The sequence below is a fragment of the Macaca nemestrina genome, chromosome 11 (genome assembly GCF_043159975.1).
Source record: "Macaca nemestrina isolate mMacNem1 chromosome 11, mMacNem.hap1, whole genome shotgun sequence".
In the NCBI taxonomy this organism is placed as follows: domain Eukaryota; kingdom Metazoa; phylum Chordata; class Mammalia; order Primates; family Cercopithecidae; genus Macaca; species Macaca nemestrina.
In genome coordinates, this window is record NC_092135.1 from 100,062,894 (window position 1) to 100,089,305 (window position 26,412).

The following is a 26,412-nucleotide window of genomic DNA, read 5'->3' on the forward strand; positions in this document are numbered from 1 at the left end:
GCCTCAGCCTCCCGAGTAGCTGGGACTACAGGTAAGTACCACCAGGCCTGGCTACTTTTTTGTATTTTAGTAGAGATGGTATTTCACCATGTTGCCCAGGCTGGTCTCGAACTCCTGAGCTCAGGCAATCTGCCGGCCTCAGCCTCCCAAAGTGCTAGGATTATAGGCATGAGCCACCGAGTCTGGCCAGTGCCAGAGGTACCACTTCTAATGTGCTCTCCTCTGTCATTGTTCTTGACTACTGAGAGGATTCTCTCTCCCTTTGCCATTTCTTGATACCTCCACAGAAGGGAAGAGTACTTTGACCCTTTTGACCACCATTTCCCCGAAGTGTCACATATAGAACTCTAGCATTGCAAGATGCTCCATTTCACAAAATTTTGGCTGGGTGCGGTGGCTCACGCCTGTAATCCCAGCACTTTGGGAGACTGAGGCAGATGGATCACCTAAGCCAGGAGTTCGAGACCAGCCTGGCCAACATGGCAAAACCCCGTCTCTACTAAAAATACAAAAATTAGCCAAGCATGGTGGCGGGCACTGTAATCCCAGTTACTCGGGAGGCTGAGGCAGGAGAATCGCTTGAACCTGGGAGGAGGAGGTTGTAGTAAGCCAAGATCGCACCATTGCACTCCAGCCTAGGCAACAGAGCAAAACCCTGCCTCTAAATAAATAAATAAGAGTTTCATAGGCAAATACATTGGGGAAGTTCTGCATGCCTTCTCCTCCTGGAAAGTCACATGCATAGATACAGAGAACTTCAAGAAGTTCTATAACATAGTCACCAGCTTAACTTTGTTAAACTCTGGGTTTTCCAAACTTAGGTAACCACAGATTCTCCCCTGACTCTTTGCTCATCTTGGCAGCTGTTAATCTTGTTTGGAAAATAGCTATTGCCTTAGACTCAGAAAAGCCTTGGTTTGGGTCCTGCTTTTTGCTAGTTATGATAAGCCTGTCCAAGAATCGTTAACTAACTTTGAGCCTGAATTCACCTCTTCTGTAAAATGGAGCTATTATCATATGTCTCACAAGGTTACTGTGAGGATTAAATGAGTTACAACGTAGAAACACTTTCTAAACTCTAAGGCTGTGTGTGTGTGTGTGTGTGTGTGTGTGTACAAGATAACAATTGTTCAGAGCAACATAGACAATGTCTGCTCCCATCCTGAATAAACTCATTTGACTTACAAGAAGGTCATACACCAAGGAGAAGAGGAAAGGGGGAGAAGAGCCACAAAGTGGAAGGGCAGTGGGGAGAGACCTTTATTTTGGGGGGGTGATAGGGAAGGGACACGATCTTGCTCTGTTGCCCAGGCTGGAGTGCAGAGGCGCTACCACAGCTCACTACAGCCTTGACCTCCTGGGCTCAAGCAATCCTCTTGCCTCAGCCGCCTAAGTAGCTGGGACTACAAGTGTGTGCCACCATGCCTGGCTAACTTTTTAAATTTTTTTGTAGAGATTGGGTCTTGCCATGTTGCCCAGGCTGGTCTCAAACTCCTGAGCTCAAGCAGTCCTCCTCCCTAGGCTTCCCAAAGTGCTAGGATTACAGGTGTGAGCCACTGTATTCAGCCTGAGAAACATTTCATAATGGATAAAGACACCAATACTAGCACTTCATTTTGATTTTTAATCAAAATTTTGTGATTTTTTTCACAAGATAGTACTGTATGTCAGGCATGGCTAAGTATCATTCTTTCTATCAACAACAATAAAATGTTTTATTGTAATAAACAGCATTAGAGAGCTTGCTGTTATAACCTTATTTTTCTTCCCAACCTGCAAAGGAAATTTCATACTTGAAACCACAAGCCTAACCACGAGGGCTGTTAAAGAAACCTGCTCTGCCCTTTACAACAGCCTGTTTACAGGAATGTGTATTTGTCGTTCCCTAGGACACGTCAATAGAGAATCACCTTCGTTTATATGCTTCAAAGGAAAGATACAATGAAAAGACACAGCAAACCTTCAGGAAGGCCTTTGGGCATGGCCACATCGATTACTCTTGTCTCCCAAGTGACAAATCCCACATTACATTCTGTGGAGGCACCTTCCCTAATAGGAAGGCAGATCTCAGCGGTAAGAACCCAAATGTCTTGCTCACTGATCTGGGTAAACCCAGTCATGCAGAGTTCATATAAGGACACTGAAGCATGCCAAACATCACTTCCTTGTGCCACTCACCTTAGAAAATAAAAGCCAGAATCTAGCTGGACATGGGAATGAGACTCTGGCAGGTGCCTCTTTGTCTAGTGCTTAGCTGCATGCATTCGGAAATCACACTTTCTGGGCTCAAGTTACCCCCACTTACAGCTGTGATCTTGGGCACATTAACCAATATTACTGATGCTCAGTTTTCTCATCTGTAGAATGGGGATAATGATAACCCCATAAGTCTATTGTGTAAATTGAGTTAATGTACATGAAATATCTACATAACTCTTTCCCCATATTTAGAGCTCAATAAATATTAATTATTATCGTTATCGTTCTCTTTACCGCCTGACTCAGCCAGCAAGACCTCAACCCAGATCAGGAGACTAGGGCTCTCTGAACCTCCCTCCCGCAAGGCTGGGGCTGTCCCAGCGCCCAAGCACACTCCCTGCCTTTCTCCCCATTAACCACAATATGATAAAGGTCAAAACTCAACTGTTCATCCCCATACCTGCAATTAATATATTCTCATTCTCATCCTGTTTTTAAAGATAAACAAAGGAATGTGAAACTCCACAAGGCCAGAAGCGGCCACTTGTTACGGGCGCTTCCTGCTGAAAGACGCCTCTTCCCTCCCGTAGCATCTGCCACTGGCTCCGGAATAATCACCCCTGGGGAAGTGAAGAAGGAAAAGGTTGTGTGTATATGTATGTTTGTGCACGCAGGAGAAAGAGAGAGAGAGGAGGGAAGAGAGAGAGATTAATCCCAATCTAGAAATAAGGTGACTCAGAAGGTGTCTCAGAAGAGAACTGGCATCTCTAGCGTCTGAGCTGACCAGGTGGAGCTGGAATAGAACTGTAGTAATTTACTAAAGATTGAAAACTGTGAAGGGCAAGGAATTTCAGCTGCCACCAATTCTACCTTAAAGCATGTGTTATTACCACACTCCCTGACAGCGACAGAATTCTTTGATTTCTTAAGGGGCAAGGGATTATCTGTAAACGTTTTAAAGGACAGAATTTGAGTTTGTAAGCAGTAAACCCACTTCAGATTCAAAATGCTGGAGATCTTGAATCCAGCAACAGTTTGGCTCCACTGAGGGTCTATCGCCTTTGAAAATGTAGGGGAAATTTTGCAAGTCTATCCACCTCCTTTGGGAGCCAAATACACCTTCTTTATTAGAGATGCCCTTGGCTGTCTCTGGTCTGGTCCTGCCTTGCAGTTCTATGTGGGCCTTTCTTCAGTGTTTGGAAGCACCAGTGATGAATGGGGACAAGCAAGGGCCCCAGGATGTTCTGCCCGGAGTAGCCATGGGAACATGAGCAGGTCACTCACACACTCTGAGCGCAGTGACTTTATTATATATATTATCTGTGTATACAGATAATAACGTCCACCTTACAGGGCTGGTAGAAAAGATGAAGCACTTTTAGGAAAGTACATTGTATCTGACTGTGATCTACAGCGATGTTGATTAATTGTAGGGATTCGTGTCATCTGAAGTGTTCCTCAAGCAGCCATGGGCACTCCAGGTGGTCCTGCTGCCAGTGAGGGAGGTTGTTTACAGTCTGTTCAAGATTTTCTCAGATTTCCTGTGTCTGAGTTGATCTAAACCTTTCCATCCACACCAGAAGGGCTTCTGTCTTCCCAGGTTCCTTTGGTGCAGGAGTGAACAGCAGGCCTGACCTGCCAGGCTCACCACAGGCCTAAGGAAAGCCCTCAACTTTGCTCCTGGGTCCGCTCAGAACTGAGCCAGGCCCAGAGGAAAGGAGTCTGTTCCCTCCGCCCATGTATGTGGTTTCACAGAGCAAAGCAATATTTTCCACCATACTAAAACTCTGTGTAAATTTTTAATTAGGGTAAAGAAATTAAATCTTGGCTTGTCAGCCATACCTCACACAAATCATTTGAGTGTCCACATTGATTTCTCAATGCAAACCTTGTCAAACAAAATGCACACGGTCAGTATTCAAAACAGGGCAGTTGGTGTGGGCAGCCGGCACCTGGACAGTGAAGGTCTCCAGGAACATAAAGATCCTATGTGCGTGTGTTTGGTTTATCATTTGCTTAATGTCTCGAAATTATAAATATTACCCTGCAAAGATTTGGTTGAATTTCCTTCCTCAATCAACTCTAAATACACAGGTTGCTTATGTATGCTTCTGATCTTTTTTTTTCCTTTTGAGTACTAAAAAGGAGACACTAGAAGGGTGTCTGACTTCCCAGATTTCTTTGGACCAGGAGCAAACAGCAAGCCTAATGCTTTTCTTTTTCCTCCTATGAAACTGAACTCCTGAAACCAGCACATGTATACATTTCACAGAGCCAAGTTCCTATGTTAAAAGTTGCAAACTAAAAGGAGAAATTTTCAGCAACCTCTGAATAATTAGAAACAGGAGGCTCTACTACCCCCAGTGAATCTCTCATATACACACACACATACACATACACATACACGCACACACACACACTTTTTGGGGGACAGAAAATAACTGGACAAAATCAGTTGCTGATTCTGCCACACAATGATTCTTTTTCAGCTATGTTCGTATTACACAAGCATGAAAAAGCTCCCATTTTTTCTGCTAGTGGCTAGATAAATGCTAATGAGAAGAGAGTCTACTCTCAAAGAAATATGGAAACAATCCTAGTTTCAAACACTATTATAATTGTGTATATTAGCTCATTTAATTCTTACAACAACCTTATGATGTAGATAGTATGATTACTCTTATTTTACAGAGGAAGAAACTGTGGCTTAGCATAGATAAGGTCAGCAATCACAAATGCTATTTCCTGCCCCTTCTTAGTGGAAAGCTTGCTCAAACAATGTTCTGTACTTTGCTTTTTCCCTTAACAATATATGCTGAGATTTCTCCCAATCAGTTCAAAGAGATCTCAGATATGTCATATTAGTCTGGCTCAGTTCTTCCAGCTGCAAGAAAAAGAAAGACTATATATCCTCTCAAAGGCTCTTAAACTGAGCATGTTTATAATTCTCAGAGGAATCACAGGCAGGATTAACAGGGGCATATTCTGGATCCCAGGACACCAAGTGGTACCACTGAAGTCAGATACCGGCTCCCAGCTGGATTAGCTTACCTCTCTCAGCAGCTCCGGGTGCAAGAGATACAATAAGAGACAGTATCGTTTGCCCCTGCAAGCAGCAGGGTTTGGACACCTGCCATGTTCGTTTTGTTTTTAAATTTTCTCCAGGCACCAAAGGCTTTGAAATTACCTCCTATCTCAGAAGAACCACCCAGAGTCTTGGAGCCCCTGAAGAGTCAATTTAAAGCCAATGAGCCCCCAACAGAGCTCTTCATCTTCCCAGTGGAGATTCATTACCACATCCAACACCCGCCAAAAGAGAAAGCCCACAGAAGAGGTAGGTCCCAGGTGCATGGGCGCTCCTGAGGGAGAGCCTGGGATGGTGGGGGTGAGAGGGTCCTGCCAATTCTACCTGCTCCTACATCATGGCTGACCTTCCCTATGGTCATCCCCTTCAGAGAATATTTTTTAAAGAAGGAAAAAGGGTAAAATCTAGAAGAAGATCTCTTCTGATCATATTCAATTGGATTTTTAACATATTTATTATACTCTTCATTAAGCAATGCATTTTGTTAAGCTGTGGAAGAGAAAGGAAGACAGGTATATACATAAATAAGTTCAGTGCACCATAGGTGTTATAAAAGGGCAAGAACTTTTCAGGCAGCTTACAAAAAAATCAATGTATAAAACAAGACAACTAAAATTGAAATTGGAAAAAAAAAAAACAACTAGGTAAAAGGAGTAGAGAAATAGATGTTATCAGACATCTGAGATGAATTCATGGTTTGATGTAAGTACTGGATTTAGCTGAGTTTCCTGGCAGCCAAAGTAAAAATGACACTTGAATCTTTGCATCTCCATTTTATAAAAGAAAGATAAAAGTTCATCCAAAAAGTCATTTTCCTGATTTTGAATTAGGTTATTTTGTAAGGGATGACCTCTATAATCTTTGCCAGGACAGAGATTATGTGCTTCTAAGCAAAGTTCTAAGAGAATATGAGCAAGGGAGATCAATTCCAACTGGCGATGTGCGCTTTTTAGGGGAAGCCTCTGAGTGACGTCTCACCCTGTATCACAAGGAAAAACTCTTTCTGACTTTCCTTTCATTCCATAGTACTCTTGTTTAAGACACATTTCTTGCTCCGGGACTTCTCCGGGCCCTTTGGGGCAAAAGGTGTCCTAGTTTTGACAGGAGTCCTAGTTCTGAGTTTTCTAGAAACTTCAGCTGAGACTGCCACTGGCTTTTTAGAGAGTTTGACTCCTGAGAATCACACAGGCAGCCATTTTGTTCTAAGACTGTTTGGACTTCTCACTGGAAAGAATGCCAAACAGTGGAGCTTAAAAGACCAATTGAAGGGGATATGAAGGAACTTTCTTGGGTGATGAAAATGTTCTCACTCTGGGTTGGTTGTATGGATTATGGGTGTGTCAAAACTCATTGAACTGTACACTTAAGAGCTGTGCAATTCACTATATGTGGATTTTACCTTGCCAAAAAAATTACTCAGCTCCCTAAAAAAAAAAAAAAAATCAACAACACAGTGTTTTAAAATGCAGATCTTTTTATTCAGGTGTGGTGAGGCCAACAGATCAGGAGACAGCTGGCAATGAAAAGATCGTTTGTTACTCACAGTTCCCAAGAGGAGGAGGCATGCCACACCATGCAGGGCCACACGGGGGCGCACCAACCTCCAGGAGGCAGAAGGCAGGGAGCACAGGCAAGAGGCCGTATTGTGGTTTTCATAAAGGAATACAGGCAAGGCAGAGTAAGCAATCTAAGCAGATTTAGAATTGTCTAGTTTGAGTAATTCTGCCAGCTCTCTGGCATAGGGGCTGTCCCTTGCTGTCTGGTACTGGTCCTCTGATAATTACAGCAGGCAGAGGGTAGCCTGGGAATGTATGAGTTTGATAAAGGAGGTTGTTGGGGGTTAGGAACTCTGGGTTGGTGGGGGTGCATATGACAGGTATGTTCCCAGGTGAATCATTTACTGTCTCTAGGAATTGGCCAGCCCTCGGAGGGACAGTCAGGTCTCAGATGTCAAAACATCAGAATGAAAAGATATACTTGGGAGGTTCCAAATGGCCAAATAGGAACAGCTCCAGTCTACAGCTCCCAGCATGAGCGACACAGAAGATGGGTGATTTCTGCATTTCCAACTGAGGAACGCAGCTCCTCGCCAGCAATGGAACAAAGCTGGATGGAAAATGACTTTGACAAGTTGAGAGAAGAAGGCTTCAGAAGATCATTAACAACAAACTTCTCCGAGCTGAAGAAGGATGTTCGAACCCATTGCAAAGAAGCTAAAAACCTTGGAAAAAAGATTGGATGAATGGCTAACTAGAATAAACAGTGTAGAGAAGACTTTAAATGACCTGATGGAGCTGAAAACCATGGCACGAGCACTGCGTGATGCATGCACAAGCTTCAGTAGCCAATTTGATCAACTGGAAGAAAGGGTATGAGTGACTGAAGATCAAATGAATGAAATGAAGCAAGAAGAGAAGTTTAGAGAAAAAAGAGTAAAAAGAAATGAATAAAGCCTCCAAGAAATATGGGACTATGTGAAAAGACCAAATCTATGTCTGATTGGTGTACCTGAAAGTGACGGAGAGAATGGAACCAAGTTGGAAAACACTCTGCAGGATATTATCCAGGAGAACTTCCCCAACCTAGCAAGCCAGGCCAATATTCAAATTCGAAATACAGAGAATGCCACAAAGATACTCCTCAAGAAGAGCAACTCCAAGACACATAATTGTCAGATTCACCAAAGTTGAAATGAAGGAAAAAATGTTAAGGGCAGCCAGAGAGAAAGGTTGGGTTACCCACAAAGTGAAGCCCATCAGACTACCAGCAGATCTCTCGGCAGAAACTCTACAAGCCAGAAGAAAGTGGGGGCCAATATTCAATATTCTTAAATTTTTGGCCAGGCTCGGTGGCTCAAGCCTGTAATCCCAGCACTTTGGGAGGCCGAGATGGGCGGATCACGAGGTCAGGAGATCGAGACCATCCTGGCTAACAAGGTGAAACCCCGTCTCTACTAAAAAATACAAAAAACTAGCCAGCGAGGTGGCGGGTGCCTGTAGTCCCAGCTACACGGGAGGCTGAGGCAGGAGAATGGTGTGAACCCGGGAGGCAGAGCTTGCAGTGAGCTGAGATCCAGCCACTGCACTCCTGCCTGGGGCGACAGAGAGAGACCCCGTCTCAAAAAAAAAAAAAAAAAAAAAAAAAAAATTCAACCCAGAATTTCATATCCAGCCAAACTAAGCTTCATAAGTGAAGGAGAAATAAAATCCTTTACAGACAAGCAAATGCTGAGAGATTTTGTCACCAGCAGGCCTGCCTTACAAGAGCTCCTGAAGAAAGCACAAAACATGGAAAGGAACAACCAGTACCAACCACTGCAAAAACATGCCAAATTGTAAAGACCATCGATGCTAGGAAGAAACTGCATCAACTAACGAGCAAAATAACCAGCTAACGTCATAATGAAAGGATCAAATTCACACATAACAATATTAACCTTAAATGTAAATGGGCTAAATGCCCCAATTAAAAGACACAGACTGGCAAATTGGATAAAGAGTCAAGACCCATCAGTGTGCTGTATTCAGGAGACACATCTCACATGCAGAGACACACATAGGCTCAAAATAAAGGGATGGAGGAAGATCTACCAAGCAAATGGAAAACAAAAAAAAGCAGGCGTTGCAATCCTAGTCTCTGATAAAACAGACTTTAAACCAACAAAGATCAGAAGAGACAAAGAGGGCCATTACATAATGGTAAAGGGATCAATTCAACAAGAAGTGCTAACTATCCTAAATATATATGCACCCAATACAGGAGCACCCAGATTCGTAAAGCAAGTCCTTAGAGACCTACAAAGAGACTTAGATTCCCACAAAATAATAATAGGAGACTTTAACACCCCACTGTCAACATTAGATCCACAAGACAAAAAGTTAACCAGGATATTCAGGAATTGAACTCAGCTCGGAACCAAGCAGACCTAATAGACATCTACAGAACTCTCTATCCCAAATCAACAGAATATACATTCTTCCTAGCACCACATCACAATTATTCCAGAATTGACCACATACTTGGAAGTAAAGCACTCCGCAGCAAACGTAAAACAACAGAAATTATAACAAACTGTCTCTCAGACCATAGTGCAATCAAACTAGAATTCAGGATTAAGAAACTCACTCAAAACCACTCAACCACATAGAAACTGAACAACCTGCTCCTGAATGACTACTGGGTACATAATGAAATGAAGACAGAAATAAAGATGTTCTTTGCAACCAATGAGAACAAAGACACAACATACCAGAATCTTTGAGACACATTTAAAGCAATGTGTAGAGGGAAATTTATAGCACTAAATGCCCACAAGAGAAAGCAGGAAAGGTCTAAAATTGACATCCTAACATCACAATTAAAAGAACTAGAGAAGCAAGAGCAGACACATTCAAAAGCTAGCAGAAGAAATAACTAAGATCAGAGCAGAACTGAAGGAGATAGAGACACAAAAAAACCCTTCAAAAAATCAATGAATCCAGAAGCTGGTTTTTTGAAAAGATCAACAAAATAGATAGACCACTAGCAAAACTAATAAAGAAGAAAAGAAAGAAGAATCAAATAGATGCAGTAAAAAATGATAAAGGGGATATTACCACCAATCCCACAGAAATACAACCTACCATCAGAGAATACTATAAACACCTCTATGCAAATAAACTAGAAAATCTAGAAGAAATGGATAAATTCCTGGACACATTCACCCTCCTAAGACTAAACCAGGAAGAAGTTGAATTCCTGAATAGACCAATGACAGGCTCTGAAATTGAGGCAATAATTAAGAGCCTACCAACCAAAAAAGTCCAAGACCAGACGGATTCATAGCCGAATTCTACCAGAGGTACAAAGAGTAGCTGGTGCCATTCCTTCTGAAACTATTCCAATCAATAGAAAAAGAGGAAATCCTCCCTAACTCATTTTATGAGGCCAGCATCATCCTGATACCAAAGCTTGGTAGAGACACAACAAAAAAAGAGAATTTTAGACCAGTATCTCTGATGAACATCAATGCAAAAATCCTCAATAAAATACTGGCAAACCGAATCCAGCAGCACATCAAAAAGCTTATCCACCATGATGAAGTTGGCTTCATCCCTGGGATGCAAGGCTGGTTCAACATATGCAAATCAATAAATGTAATCCATCATACAAACAGAACCAAAGACAAAAACCACATGATTATCTCAACAGATTCAGAAAAGGCCTTCGACAAAATTCAACAACCCTTCATGCTAAAACCTCTCAATAAATTAGGTATTGATGGGACATATCTCAAAACAATAAGAGCTATTTATGACAAACCCACAGCCAATATCATACTACATGGGCAAAAACTGGAAGCATTCCCTTTGAAAACTGGCACAAGACAGGGACACCCTCTCTCACCACTCCTATTCAACATAGTGTTGGAAGTTCTGGCCACGCCAATGAGGCAGGAGAAAGAAAGGCTATTCAACTAGGAAAAGAGGAAGTCATATTGTCCCTGTTTGCAGATGACATGATTGTATATTTAGAAAACCCCATCATCTCAGCCCCAAATCTTCTTAAACTGATAAGCAGCTTCAGCAAAGTCTCAGGATACAAAATCAGTGTGCAAAAATCACAAGCATTCCTATACACCAATAACAGACAAACAGAGAGCCAAATCATGAGTGAACTCACATTCACAATTGCTTCAAAGAAAATAAAATACTTAGGAATCCAACTTACAAGGGATGTAAAGGACCTCTTCAAGGAGAATTACAAACCACTGCTCAACAAAATAAAAGAGGACACAAACAAATGGAAGAACTTTCCATGCTCATGGATAGGAAGAATCAATATCATGAAAATGGCCATACTGCCCAAGGTAATTTATGGATTCAATGCCATCCCCATCAAGCTACCAATGACTTTCTTCACAGAATTGGAAAAAACTACTTTAAAGTTCATATGGAACCGAAAAACAGCCCGCATTGCCAAGACAATCCTAAGCCAAAAGAGCAAAGCTGGAGGCATCACACTACCTGACTTCAAACCATATTACAAGGCTACAGTAACCAAAACAGCATGGTACTGGTACCAAAACAGAGATATAGACCAATGGAACAGAACAGAGCCCTCAGAAATAATACCACACATCTACAACCATCTGATCTTTGACAAACCTGACAAAAACAAGAAATGGGGAAAGGATTCCCTAGTTAATAAATGGTGCTGGGAAAACTGGCTAGCCATATGTAGAAAGCTGAAACTGGATCCCTTCCTTATACCTTAAACAAAAATTAATTCAAGATGGATTAAAGACTTAAATGTCAGATCTAAAACCATAAAAACCCTAGAAGAAAACCTAGGCAATACCATTCAGGCCATAGGCATGGGCAAGGACTTCATGTCTAAAACACCAAAAGCAATGGCAACAAAAGCCAAAATTGAGAAATGGGATCTAATTAAACTAAAGAGCTTCTGCACAGCAAAGAAACTACCATCAGAGTGAACAGGCAACCTAGAGAATGGGAGAAAATTTTTGCAATCTACCCATCTGACAAAGGGCTAATATCCAGAATCTACAAAGAACTTAAACAAATTTACAAGAAAAAATCAAACAACCCCATCAAAAAGTGGGCAAAGAATATGAACAGACACTTCTCAAAAGAAGACATTTATGTAGCCAACAGACACATGAAAAAAATGCTCATCATCACCGGCCATCAGAGAAATGCAAAGCAAAACCACAATGAGATACCATCTCACACCAGTTAGAATGGCGATCATTAAAAAGTCAGGAAACAACAGGTGCTGGAGAGATGTGGAGAAATAGGAACACTTTTACACTGTTGGTGGGACTGTAAACTAGTTCAACCATTGTGGAAGACAGTGTGGCGATTCCTCAAGGATCTAGAACTAGAAATACCATTTGACCCAGCCATCCCATTACTGGGTATATACCCAAAGGATTATAAATCATGCTGCTATAAAGACACATGCACACATATGTTTATTGCGGCACTATTCACAATAGCAAAGACTTGGAACCAACCCAGATGTTTATCAATGATAGACTGGATTAAGAAAATGTGGCACATAAGGCCGGGCGCAGTGGCTCAAGCCTGTAATCCCAGCACTTTGGGAGGCCAAGACAGGCGGATCACGAGGTCAGGAGATCGAGACCATCCTGGCTAACACGGTGAAACCCCGTCTCTACTAAAAAATACAAAAAATTAGCCGGGTGAGGTGGCGGGCGTCTGTAGTCCCAGCTACTTGGGAGGCTGAGGTAGGAGAATGGCGTAAACCCAGGAGGTGGAGCTTGCAGTGAGCTGAGATCCAGCCACAGCACTCCAGCCTGGGTGACAGAGCGAGACTCCGTCTCAAAAAAAAAAGAAAAAGAAAAAGAAAATGTGGCACATATACACCATGGAATACTATGCAGCCATAAAAAAAGGATGAGTTCATGTCCTTTGTAGGGACATGGATGAAGCTGGAAACCATCATTCTGAGCAAACTATCGCAAGGACAGAAAACCAAACACCGTATGTTCTCACTCATAGGTGGGAATTGAACAATGAGAGCATTTGGACACAGGGTAGGGAACACCACATACCAGGGCCTGTCATGGGGTGAGGGGAGAGGGGAGGTATAGCATTAGGAGATATACCTAATGTGAAAGACGAGTTAAGGGGTGCAGCATACCAACATGGGGCACATGTATACATATGTAACAAATGTGCATGTTGTGCACATGTACCCTAGAACTTAAAGTATAATAATAATAAATAAATATATATATATATATACACACACACACACTTAATAAAAAGAGAGACAAGACTATTCACAAGATTGGGTTCGATCTTATTATTTTCCATGATGACCCTGATAGGAAGGTGAGGAAAACCACCAGGCCATCATGAACCAGATTCTTAAAACCAGATGCACCGAGCCTGCCAACACACTGACAATGCAACATGGGAATCGGGTACAAAGAAAGTGAATTCATGGAGTTCTTCCCTCATTTACATGTCATGAGGACCCTCCTTTAAAAGCATCAGAAGCCTAATTCAAAATGTGTTAAGCTAAAAGAAAGGAAAGGGGAAAAAGGAAGGAAAGACAGAAGGAAGGAAGAAAGGGAGAGAGGGAAAGAAGGAAAAGGAAAGAAGGAAGGAAGGGAAGAAATGAAGGAAGGAAAGAAAGGAAGGAAGGAAGGGAAGAAGGGAAGGGAGGGAGGGAGAGAGGGAAGGAAGGAGGAAGGAAGGAGGAAGGAAAGAGAGAAGCGAAGGGAGGGGAGAGGATGAAAGGAAAGAAGGAAGGAAGGAAGGAAGGAAGGAAGGAAGGAAGGAAGGAAGGAAGGAAGGAAGGAAGGAAAGAAAGAAAGAAGGAATTGGTTCATGCAAGAATCAGGTAACTGCAGGAGCAGCTGAATCCAGGCCTCGGAAAATATGTGCGCAGTACTTGTCTCTCAACTCTGTTAGCCTTTCCTCTCAAGCAGGCTCTTACCATGAGGTGATAAAGATGTCTTCCTGCAATTCCCTGCCAATCTCCTTCCTGTTAACCTCTATAGAAAGGATATGCCTCTTAAAAGCTCTTGCAAAGCGCAGAAATCACCCGTGATTGACCGGACTAGGGTCATGTGCCCACCTCGGAACCAATCTCTCTGGCCAAGGCAATGAGGTACTCCCATGCCAGGCTGCAGTTCCATGCCCCTCTCTGGAATCAGCAAATGGACACTGCTCCAACCAAACCACATGGTGTGAGCAAGGAAGGCATAGGTCCCCAAAAGAAGAGACATTAGGCAAAAACAACAGACCTCTGCTACAACTCAGCCTCCTCTTTGTCTCCTAGGTGCTCCACGCCCTAAGTCAGAACCAGAAAGAAGCGAAGAAGCCAGGCCTGTGTGGAAACCGCCCCTAAAGCCTGTGTCCTTAGAAACGCCACGGGAGTTAACGGTGCATCTCCCAGTGGACGCGGGCAGGGACACACTCTCACCTCAAGGTAGCTCCTCCCTCCCTCCAGCATCCCTCGGGAACCTCACTCTGAAGGGAAGGAAGGCAAGACACACAACGGTCCACAGCCAAGGAAAAGGAGGCTGGAAGGGAGATTCGTTCACTGGCAACCACTGGAAGATGGCCTTTGTGCAGGCAGGAGCTGCCTTCACCAAAGTGCTGCACTAAAACTAACAGTGTCCAGTTCACCAGTTACCTACTCCCTAACTCGTCCCACTACTAGTTTCTGGTTGCAGATGTAGAAAGGCATCAAACTTCCTGAAAGTTTGCTGCATGCCTGACAGTTTATCCTGTATTTTTAAACAATGAAATTTCATCTCTAATCTGTTTATAAATAGGTATTTATTCATTAAAAAGTCCATAATATCAGTGGGGTGTGGTGGCTCATGCCTATAATCCCAGCACTTTGGGAGGCTGAGGTGGGTGGGGATCACTTGAGGTCAGGAGTTCGCCAGCCTGACCAATGTGGCGAAACCCCATCTCTACTAAAAGTACAAAAAGTTAGCCAGGCGTGGCGGTGCACACCTGTAATCCCCGCTACTCAGGTGGCTGAGGCACAAGAATCACTTGAACCCAGGAGGCAGAGGTTGCAGGGAGCTGAGATTGTGCCACTGCACTCCAGCCTGGGTGACAGAGCAAGACCCTGTCTGAAAAAAAAAAAAAATCCATAATATTGATAAAAGTCTTCAATTTCCATGACATGTGGACATTTGAAAATATACACATGGGTGCATCTAAGTGTTTGTGTTTATGTGTTGGATAGGTCGGAAGTAACAGGCCATATTTAGAAAGCTCCCCATTTTCAGAAAGCTGAGCCTCCTTTCCAAAAGGCATGTGCAAGATGACAGTATCACAGATGTCAAGTGACCTCTGACTGCTGGCATCAGAAATAGGAAGATGCACATTAATGTGTTTGGAGTTCTTCCTCTGTGCCAGGCACCGTTCTTAGTTTTTAACATGTATTCTCTTAGGTACTCCTCACAGCAATCCTCTCCTCCTTTTACAGATCAGAAAACAGAAGCCCTGAGAGATAAGTAGTATGTTTGAGGTCACATAACTATAAGTGGCCTCACTAGGATTGGAGCTCAGGGCTTCCAGTGCCAGAATCCATATTCTTACTCCATTATACTACATTTCCTTTCAGAATAAGCCCAACATAGTGATTTTCTAACTAATACCAAAAAAACAAAAAAGAATAAAAGAATAAACCAAACAATGAACCTAGATCAGGACGTCCTCGAAACATTTAATGTCCTTTGATTATTGAGGCAGAGGCTTATTTGGTCTATCTCTTAAGTGGGAGTTAATGATCCTAAAGACTTTAATGTTTCCTTTTTTAAAAAAATCCAAATATGGGCAGGGATCACCCTGCAAATAGAGAAAAAAGCACCTTTCTGCTTATGGGCCACAATGCGAGGTGCACAGCTGGAGCCATGAGACAAAGGACACCAGTGATTTTCATCTTCCGTAGTGTTCATTTTGCACTGCCCTATACTTGTGTTGAGCTGCCATGTCCACCAGGAACTGAGTGCCAGAACTTGTCCCTCCTCTGCTACTCTGCCAGGAAGAAACTGGTTTAAGAAGCCCCTTGGTATAAATTATGCATGCGACCGAACCTGGGAGTAGATGCAGAAAGAAAGGGACCTAAAGAGGCAGTTCCGGCTGGGCGCGGTGGCTCACACCTGTAATCCCAGCACTTCGGGAGGCCAAGGTGGCAGATCACCAGAGGTCGGGAGTTCGAGACCAGCCTGACCAACATGGTGAAACCCCATCTCAACTAAAAATACAAAAATTAGCTGGGTGTAGTGGCACACACCTGTAATCCCAGCTATTCTGGAGACTGAGGCACAAGAATTGTTTGAATCCAGGAGACGGAGGTTGCAGTGAGCCAAGATCATGCCACTGAACTCCAGCCTGGGTGACAGAGAAAGGCTCTGTCTAAAAAACAACCACAACAACAACAACAAAGAGGCAGTTCATCATGGCAGTCGTCACACAGAGGCCCCTGCTGCATGGGCATGTTGATGCTGAGTGGGACTGCTCCATTGCCACAGAGGTGGCACATGCATCCACACATATGTATATTTTTTATTTTATTGCTTAACCACCTGAGAGTAAGTTGCAGACATTGTACCGTTTATCCCTTATCAGCACGTATCTCCTAAGTCCAGGAATATTCTCCCTCCTAGCCACATACAAATTACCACACTCAAGAAAGCAAACACTGATATAATAGTACTTTCTAATTTCTAATTCATAGTCACATTTCTCTATTTATATTAATAATGTTCCTTTATTATAGCTTTTTTTCAACCTAGAATTCAACTCAGGATCATGCATTACATTTAGTGGTCCCACTCGATAGAATCTTTTCATCGAGAAGAGTCCCCCAGTCTTGTTTTTCATGATATTGACATTTTTTAAGAAGACAGGCCAGTTGCTTTGCAGAATTACCTTCAATTTGGATTTTTCTATTTCCTCATAATGAGATTCAGATCAAACCTTTTTGGCAGGAATATCACAGAGGTGACGTTGTGTCTTTCTCGGCCCATCATATCAAGGGTTACAAAATGTCAGTTTCTTCCATTGCAGGTGATGTTAAATTTCATTATTTGGTTAAAGGTGATGTCTGCCCCATTTTTCCATTGTAAAGACACTTTGCCTCTTTTTAATGAATTAGTAGTCTGTGATCATTTGAGACCACATGAAGCCAATTTTTAAACCCAAATATTAATAGCAACTATTGTTTTAAATGTGAAATAAAGACCACTTCCTCTGAAAGAGGCGAAACCAAGCCCTCAGTCACTTGGGTTCCTGTGTTTCCTGCTTCCTAGAGCAGGCCCTGTTGGTGTTGAGAAGAGAAAATGGAGGCAGAGGGTAGGGTATGCTTTATGGAATGCTACCGTCAATCCTGATGCCCTTTGACTTCCATCTGGAAAGTAGCACTTTTTATTTAACCCTGACGAAGGAATGCGATCATTGACTCTGCCTAGCAAAACTACTTTGTGGTCAGAAATCTGTATCCAATAATCTCATCAGCTCTAAAGCTGGGATCTCTCTAGTCAGAGCCTTGGGACTGAGGGTGGAAGGAGTTTGCACCCTCTCCAGTCCTCCTTCCATCTCAGGATTTCATCCATAAGATGAGAATAAAAACAACCACCACTCAGTTCCTCCCAGTTCTTGGCAATTTTCCAAATGAACAGCCACAATTCTAGTCAAGAGTCATGTCATTTTGGCCATGGGAGATATCAGGTCCCTGCTGCTTAGCAGGACTGGAAAAGAGGGACAAACCTGAGAATGAGTAGAATAAACCATCCTAACACCAGGACGGTTTCTCCCTTCTAGCCACAATACAATTACCCGTTCTTCATAGCAGTCTTCACACAGAGGTCCTTTAACCACGTTAGAAGAGAGCCTCCTTCTCCTTCCTGCTGATTCTGGTTTCTCACACAGGCTTTTTCCCCTTTTGTTTTAAAAGATGATGATGCCCCGCCCCACGATGCGGCCCCACCATTGGATCTTCTACCCCCGATTAAAGGGAAAAAAAGTCCCAAGAGCCAGAATGGCCTGGATAGCCCCAGGACATCAGGCCGCAGCAGCCCCCCATGTCTCCCGCACATGAGAGCGTCCAGGAGGGCACTGCCAGCAGCTCAAGGTAACCATTCCCAGGGTGCACAGATGCCCCCCACTGGCTGGTATGTGGCTCATTTCCAGGGCCGTGTGGCTGCTGTGATGGAAGTTTTCTGAAAGGCACTCCATTGAAAAGGGGTAATTGACACAGTTTCTGATGATGTCAGTGGGATTAATGTTCCCCATGCATATTCCTAAAGGGTCAGTACATGTTTTAAGGGTTTGCTGCACCGACATGCACTGCCACGCTGTTTTGTGCTTTCTTCACTCCTGGCAGCAGCATTTGATGACACAGCTCCCTGCGCTCCTGGGGGAGACACACTACTGGATTTACCAGGCACACTCCAAACTGAGCCATAACCCTTGCCCCCTGAGGCAAGAGAGCCCGATGAGCCTGCCAACAGGAGAGTCCCCAGACAGAAGTCAACTCCAGCCCAGGGCAGAGCCTGTTCACAGAGACAAAAGGACCCTGATTCCTAGGGAAGGGTGAGGCAGGGCAAGGCCATTCCCTCTAGGTTTTAGCCTTACTTAAAGTGCTTATCCTTAAGGAGCTAATAGTCAAGGAGGGGACTAAGATGCTTATACAGAGCAATAATGCAAGGACAGTGCAAGAGCAGCTCCCCTGGGGCTTCCATCTAAAGGTAGCTTATAGAGCAAAAATTGCCTAGAGTCCAAGTTACCCCGGAAAATCCCCGGGAAGGTGCCACACTGGAGACTGACAGACCATTTTCAGGAACGTGTGGTCCAGGCAGCTGTTTCTCCTTCGTTGAAGGCTTGGACTGCTTTCTCAGTTTGAGCAGCAGATGAAGGAGATGACATGTGTTTGGGGGACAGATTGTATAAAGAAAGAGGTACCTCTGTTAACAGCAGAATCACACTCAGAGCTGCGAGAAACTCACACTTTGAGAGGCATATGGGAACAGAGAGCCATCATGGAGGCAACAGATTTCACATCTTTCATTTCATGCTCACTCAGGGACAGAATGCCTCAGTATTTAAATCAGTCTCGCTTACTCTCTCTCTCTCCCCCTGCCCAGCACACCCCCCTCTCATTCTCTCCCCAGAGCGTATGTAATTGAATTCTTTAAGCATAAATTAAATCCACAGATTAATAGTTCCATTCAGTGTTTGCAGCTTCCGTTTCAGGCTGAGATGGTCAAAATTAAATCCCTTCCTTCCCCGCAACACTCTCTCTACCCCTAGAGACACTGTTTTCACCTAGAAACCATTCCAAGGTTGGAACCTCTCTTTCACAAACCACTCCCCTTTATACTTGTGTGGCAGCAATGCTCCTTTAATTCTGATGCAAATGAACCAAACTTAGTGTACTGTTATGTCCCCACCTGGGGCCTTCCTAGGAAGTTGCATGGCCTGGGACACATCACAGCAAATGGATACTCACACCTACTTTAGACATCCTTATAAAGGGAGAATCTGATTAGAATAAAATACCAGTGGCCAGGTGCTGTGGTTCATGCCTATAATACCAGCACTTTGGGAGGCCGAGGTGGGCGGATCACAAGGTCAGGAGTTCGAGACCAGCTTGTGCAACAAGGTGAAACTCTATCTCTACTTTTTAGTAGAGATATTTTGTATTTTTATACAAAAAAAAAAAAATTAGCCAGGCATGGTGGTGCACATCTGTGATTCCAGCTACTCAGGAGGCTGAGGCAGGAGAATCACTTGAACCTAGGAGGCAGAGGTTGCCGTGAGCCGAGATAGCACCATTGCACTCCAGCCTGGGCAACAAAGCAAGACTCTGTCTCAAAAAAAAAAAAAAAAAGACTAGAATGCCCAGACCAGGACTGGGACAAGAGAGCAGCCTGAAGCCTCAAGTGTGTGTGTTGGGTGTGTGCATGTGTGTAAGTGAATGTGTGTGGGATGTGTGCTTATATGCCCATGTAAGTACATGTGTGTGCTTGTGTGCATGCATGTCGTTGTGCACATCTACATAGGCATGGCTGCATATGCATGTAGATATCTATATATTCAGTCTTGTGAATGTATGTGTGTCATATGCTCATGTATGTCACTGTTCATGTGTATGGGGGTGTGTGTGCATGCCCTGTGAGAGTATGAATATGTCAGTGTGTGTTTGTAAGTGTGCATGTGTACGTGTGTGCTCCTTAGCATCCACTCTAGCGGATGGCCTGCTAGTCCAGGTAGCTGGACTCCTGGCCCCTTTGTCTTGGAGATGGGGAAGGTAAGTATGGTATAATATGAATAAATTTGGTCTTTGTCCCTGGTTTCTATTACTAAGCTAAAACTCTTGGAATTTTCTGAATGATAGTAGTATCTTTTGTTATTCATAATGAGCCTCTTTGAAAACACCTGAGTTTATGCTAATGAGGTGATATAGGGTAAGGCCCCTAGGTAGCCTCATGATGGGGCCAGCGACCAGAAGGACCAAGCGATAAGAGGATTAGAGGGTTGGAGTTTCCAGCCACAACCTCCAGGAAAGGGGAGGGGACACTGCAGATCAAGCTCTTTATTAGCTGTTGACCACGGGTTGATAAGCTTCAGTGTTGCTGAGCGTGTCTAGGTGGGAGGGCAGCAGGCCCAGGGAGGGTATGGAAGCTCGGCACATCCTCGCCCATCTCTTCATCTGGCTGTTCACATCCTTTCTAATGTCCTTTATAAATAAGCCAGAAAATGTAAGTAAGTGTTTCCCTGAGTTCTGTGAGCTGTCCTACCAAACTGTTGAACCCAAGGAGAGGGAGGATTGTGGGAGGCCCAATTTAGAGCTGGTCAGTCAGAAGTATAGGTCACGATCTGGGACTTGCAATTGGCATCTGAAGTGGAGGGGGGGGCAATCTTGTGGACTGAGCCCTACCCTGTGGGATCTGACACCATCTCCCGGTAGAGAGTGTCAGAACTGAATTAAATTATAGGACAACCAGTTGGTATCTGCTGGAGAATTGTTTGGTATGGGGGAAACCTCACAATCTAGTCCCAGGAGTGTTCTGGGTTGAGCATTGAGATTCAAGTGGGGAATAAATGACTTCTTTTTTACTTTTACAGTCAGGTTATAAAAAATACCTTCAATCTTTCTAAGTAACTAGGGAGACACAGCATCCTTTTCCTTGACCTGAGCCCCTGGCATCACCAAGCCATCCCAGTATTTCATCTAGAGGTTATGGCTGTGTATGCTGAGTACTGCACAGGATATCTGACGGAGGCGGACAGCAGAGGCAGGAAGCAGGAAGTCCTGTTCCCAGGGGCTGGGCTGCTGCACACGGCTGAAGGAAGGGACTCCCTTTCCTTCACACAGAGTGCCCATGCTTGCTTAGCCCTGCCCGTGAGGTAGCCAGGCTCTCCCGAAGGCATGATGTAGGCGAGTGGCAGCCCCTCCCTGTTCATCCCACCTTGACCCCCAGAAGGCAGAGCCTGAAGAATAGCCCCGCTTTGCTGAGTCCCAGGAACAGGCTCCCACTATACTCTGGCGGGCACCTGAGCCCACGTGCATCTATGGGTATGTGCCCACAGGGGACTAGAGGAACATGGCCGAGGTTCAGTCTGTCTCCCTCACCAACATGGTGTTGACACTGTCCATGCTTGTGCTTATTTTCAAGAAGATTCCAGCGACCCCACCCTGGGACACTTTTTGCTGGGTCCAGATGGAGAAGAAGTCTGCCTGTCCCTCCCAGGGCAGACCCAAACCGAGGCGCTTCCATCGGGTAAAGGTAAGCTAACACACTCCAGGGCAGCCTGGTTTTTTTTTTCAAAGGGGAAGATGTTACCTGCAGCTTCCAAATTTTCCCAGCAGCAGAGACATCATTAAAAACAGACGCAAGTCAGCCAGTTTCTCCCCTTTCACCGACACAGAGGTGCTTCTGTAGCTCAGACACAATGATTCAATGTTTGCACAACAAGTTTACTCTTGCTGGAGCATTTGGAGAGAGAAGTTCCAGTGGAATGGTTTGGAAGAGGTCTAATGTGCCACGCTGATGCCTTGATGAGAATGATAAAGTCCTTTTGGTATTTGCCCAAACTAAACACTGCCTTTTCTCTTCTTTCCAACCACCCTGCAGAGGTGGAGGCGGCTAATTGGTAATCCAATCAGGTATCCTTGTTATGAGCATTGGTTCATCCCTGTGAATCATCTGGCTCCTGACAGATAGCAAGGCAGTTTCCAAAAACCCTTCTGGCATGTTCACTTTTTAGAAAAGAGATGCTGCCTCTGGGCAATAGCCATTTTGCAAAGGAAAAAAGAAATGAAGTCAGAGGGTGATGAGCATCAACCACCCAGAAACCACTGTGATGTGTATGCATGAGTCTGCAGCCAGCAGGCCCCTTGATGTGGGAGATTAAAAGCTGCACTCATTTGGGGGGTTATGTCATGACTGGCTCAATAAAAAGAGCACGGATTCAGAGCTAGGAGATTTGAGGAGCTCTGGCCTCGCCTCTAAGTTGCCAGATGACTTTGAGTCAGTCCCTCATCCTCCCTGTATCCAAGGTTCCTCCACCAAAATGAGAGGATTCATTCCTCCTCTGAGAAATTCCTTGACCATTGCTGCATTTTATATCTGTGTCCACCGCTATTGAAGCAGCCACCTAGTATATGGATTTCCAGAAAGTAGAATGTATTTGATTCCAAATTCAGCATCAAAGAACTTCCATCAGCAGTTGGTTTATACCAGGATATGAGTACAAAAATATCTTGGTTCTGAATTGGTAGAAGCAGGAGTTAGACAGGTGGAGGCCGCTGTCAGCATGACACAGCTGGTGCAGCAGCTGGAAAGCAAATATGATTCTGTTCACCTGCTGCACATTTGTCCGCTCTGTTCCAGGAGAAATAGTTCCCCCTTTTGGCACAGCGAAAGCTAGAAGCAGAAAAGGAAATATTTAGGCTGTAAGTTTATTGTCACCATTGTCAATATGATGCTTCAGTCATTTCAGTATTCTTGGCACCTAGCATAGTCCCTGACATATACATAGAAGGATCACAATAAATGTTTACTGAAATTTTTTGAAAAATATTTCAATAATTTCCATGACATGGAGAAAGAGAAAGATGAAACTTATGCTGATAAATGAAGACTTGCCAGTCCCACAGACGGTATATTTAATCCTACTTGCCTCTCAAACCTAAAGGCATTCACTGCATGCTTATTGAATGAATGAATGAATGAATGAATGAATGAATGAATGAATCAGTTAGCCACTGACTTTTCTCAAGCCTTTCCTCCATGGGCAGTTGGTTGACCTTCAGTCTTGATGGTAACAGGATGTTGCCCAAGAAGGTGGTGAAAGATCTTAAACCCACATCTTCCTTATAAGGTTCTGACTTTCTAAGAGTATGTATTAATGAGCAAAGATTTTTTTGGTTTGGGCTTTCTTTTTTTTTTTTTGGTTTGGTTTGGTTTGGGAGACAGTATACTGAAAAAACTTTCTCCTCTCACAAAATATTAGGTTGGTGCAAAAGTAATCACGGTTTTGCCATTACTTTTAATTGCAAAAACCTCAATTACTTTTGCACCAACCTATAATTGCTCCAACCACACCAAACTCTGTGCAGATCAGTTTGTTCAAAACCATCTTAATCACTGTCTCCACCCTCCCCTCCAGCCTCATCTTCTACACTATTCCAGCCCACCCCTTGCTCATCTCTTTGATGGCCTAAAAATTCAGTCTTCATTCTTTTCTCTCCAAACTTTTGCTCAAGTTGCCCCCAAATATTTAGAATAGCTTTAAGTTCATCTTTTCTGGAACATTTTCCTTAATAAATCCACCTCATTGCACACAACTGCCTAGATGTAGCCTCAGCCCCATTCCTCTCTCTCTGTCTCAATCCTGCTTTTGTGATTATTGTATTTATCTGCATCTGTTTTCTGTTTAGCTCCCAATATATGAGTCCTAGAGAACGTCTCATCTCCATCATATGTCCAAGAAAAGCTTGTTGGTTGACTGAATACCCCAGGTGCCACAAAGGAAAGTTCTTTAGGGATCATAGTTGTTGTTGGTCTTTTTTTTTTTTTTTTTAATTAAAAAAAAAAAACTCTTGAGTAAAGGAAGGAATATGATCTGTCTGATCTTTCTGAGACTTCCAGGCTCTGTCAACAACTATTTGGAAATAAATTCTTAGGCAATTAGATCATGATATCTTGCTTTCAGACAGCATAGGGAAATGAATATAAACCTTCAGAAGGAAAAAAAAAAAAAAAAGATATGAAGACTAGAGCTGGAATTTGACCCTTTTGGTCATGTTGGGATATTGCAACATTTAGAAAATTGAAAGTCTTAAGAAAGGAAAAGTTAACTTGGAAGGATACAAGTCAAACCACTGGATATGCCCTCCGAATTGCTTATCTTTGATTCAAATCCTTCATGTACTTCCCTAGTCACAGTGCCAGCAATAGAAGTTTTCTCTCAGAAGTTCTTTTATTCAGAAGTTTTTTTTACAAAGAAGTTCAAGGATGTTTATGCCAGTGATTCAGGTTGGACATCAAGTCCCATGTAAATTTAAATTCCTGGTCTCTTTCAGAGTTTCTGTTTAGTATTTGTTCTTGTTCTAAATGGATTTTTACCCTCAGAAAATGTTTTTTGGGTGTTTTTTGTATTTTTAGACAGGGTCTTGCTCTGTCACACAGGCTACAGTACAGTGGTGCAATCATGGCTCACTGCAGTCTCAAACTCCTGGGTTCAAGCTATCCTCCCACCTCAGCCTCCAAATAGCTGGGGCTACAGGCACGAGCCACCATGCCCGACTTTTTCTTTGTTGAGACGGGGTCTCCCTATGTTGCCCAGGCTGGTCTCAAACTCCTAGACTCAAGCAATCCTCCCACCTAGGTCTCTCAAAGTGCTGGGATACAGGCATGAGCCACTGCACCCAGCCTTTCTTGATTGTTTGTTGTTGTTGTCATTTGTCATTTCATTAGCATCCTTCCCCCTTGCAACTCTTTCATAGTATGGTGGTTTTAAAATACATCCGCAAATTCTTTGACACTTTCCCCTTCAAAAGGGAAAAACTAACTCTTCTCCCCTTGAGTGTGAGTGGGATATGATGGCTCACTTCTAAGTAAAGATAGACTATGGCAGAATTGATGGTATGTGACTTCTGAGACTGGGGTCATAAAAGGCACCAAGGCTTCCTCCTTGCTCGCTCTGTCTTGGATTACTCACTCTGGGGAAAGCCAACCACCATGTCTGTGATGAGGCCATTCAAGCAGCCTATGGCAAGCAGTCCACGTGGCAAGGAACAGAAGCCCCCTGCCAACAGCCAGAATGAACTTCCCAGGCTTGTGTGGGAGGTGCCTTGAGAGGAGATTCTCCAGCCCCAGTCAAGTCTTCAGATGACTGCATCCCTGGCTGACATTGTGTCTGTGACCTAATGAAAGGCTGCCCCAGAACCACACACCTAAGCCACTCCAAGATTCCCACAGAAACTGAGACATAACAAAGGTTTATTGTTTTAGGTTTCAGGATCATTTGTTTTGCAGTAATAGGTAACTAGTATTCTAGATAACTAGTATTCTTGGTGTCATTTTGTGATGGTCTGTGATTTGGTTGACAGAAAGGTGAGTCTAAGAATATCCCAGCTGGTCTCAAAACACTGATCATTTAGGGGTAAAACACAGGCTAAGTGATTGACTTTCTCTGTTCTCCCCATTTTTCCTTTGTGATAAGTTGGTTGTGGGACCCCATGAGTAAAAAAATCCTTCCATGTTGGTTGGGTACTGTTTAAATTATGATTTTCCTTAAGTAGCCCGTCTCTTAGTAGCTGTTACCTTATTGATGATGCCGAGAGATGTAAGGGATGAGAATTAATTTTGATAAAGGCATATAAGGAAGAAAAAAAACCTCTGGTTTTATTCCCACCTGTACTGCCCAGGATTTCTGTGATCACAGGCAAATAACTTCATTGCCTTGGACCTCAGCTTCCTCATATGGAAAAAGAGGAGTTGGTATCAGATTCAGTCCTCACAGCACATGTCCCATCAAACTCCAATTCCTCAGAAGGTTAACAGGCATTGTGTAAAAAAGGAAAGGTTCTAGGGCCAGATACATTTGGAAACCAGTGGACCAAAGTTAAGCAGATCCCTTACCACAGGACTTCCTAGAGCCTCCAATACGCTGATGTGCACCATGGTTCTTCAGGATGGGGATATGCACTGTTTCCCAAATTTATTTGATCACTGAATGCCTTTGTTTTTGGTAAAGCATCATGTGGATCTAAAAAGTTTTTGGCAAACTTTGGAAAATGCTAAACTGATAATTTCTAAGGTTCTTCTAACATGGCGTGTTTCTAAATATGCCCCTTTCCCCAAGGAGACTCCCTCAGTGGAGCAGATCTTTTGTCTAAATCCTGAAACAGGATGTCAGCCATTCAATCATTTGTGACTATTATTGTTTTTATTCTCTAAACATCAATTCTGAATCATAGGGTCCACAATCCATCCATCTCTGGATAGGAAGAAATACAGGAAGATAGGAGCCCCACGTGGTTATAGTGTTTTTCATAACACTTTTCAGTGTTTTTCATAACCCTCATGAGAAATAATGTTGGCAGATGTTACCAGT

The 26,412-nt window shown here is 43.5% G+C and overlaps 1 protein-coding gene and 1 long non-coding RNA gene across 6 annotated transcripts in view; one reads left to right on the top strand and one right to left on the bottom strand.

The window, feature by feature from the left end:
• Nucleotides 1-26,412, top strand: part of LOC105468083 (KIAA2012 ortholog) — a 141,406-nt gene that overhangs the window by 26,727 nt on the left and 88,267 nt on the right. For 3 of the 4 annotated variants that reach the window (XR_003015057.2, XM_011718042.2, XM_024788601.2), the window contains exons 6-11: nt 1,890-2,073; nt 2,700-2,842; nt 5,365-5,533; nt 14,102-14,251; nt 17,741-17,917; nt 21,465-21,575. Coding sequence is in view for 3 of the 4 variants with exons in the window: in XM_011718042.2 (XP_011716344.2) it covers nt 1,890-2,073; nt 2,700-2,842; nt 5,365-5,533; nt 14,102-14,251; nt 17,741-17,917; nt 21,465-21,575 (934 nt within the window). In the remaining variant the exon portion in view is untranslated. The remainder of the gene's footprint in view (nt 1-1,889; nt 2,074-2,699; nt 2,843-5,364; nt 5,534-14,101; nt 14,252-17,740; nt 17,918-21,464; nt 21,576-26,412) is intronic. The other variant, XM_011718043.3, reaches the window with a different exon arrangement.
• Nucleotides 1-26,412, bottom strand: part of LOC105468082 (uncharacterized) — a 60,625-nt gene that overhangs the window by 24,780 nt on the left and 9,433 nt on the right. For both annotated transcript variants that reach the window (XR_979279.3, XR_979278.3), the window contains exon 2: nt 21,633-22,715. This is a non-coding gene — a long non-coding RNA (uncharacterized lncRNA). The remainder of the gene's footprint in view (nt 1-21,632; nt 22,716-26,412) is intronic.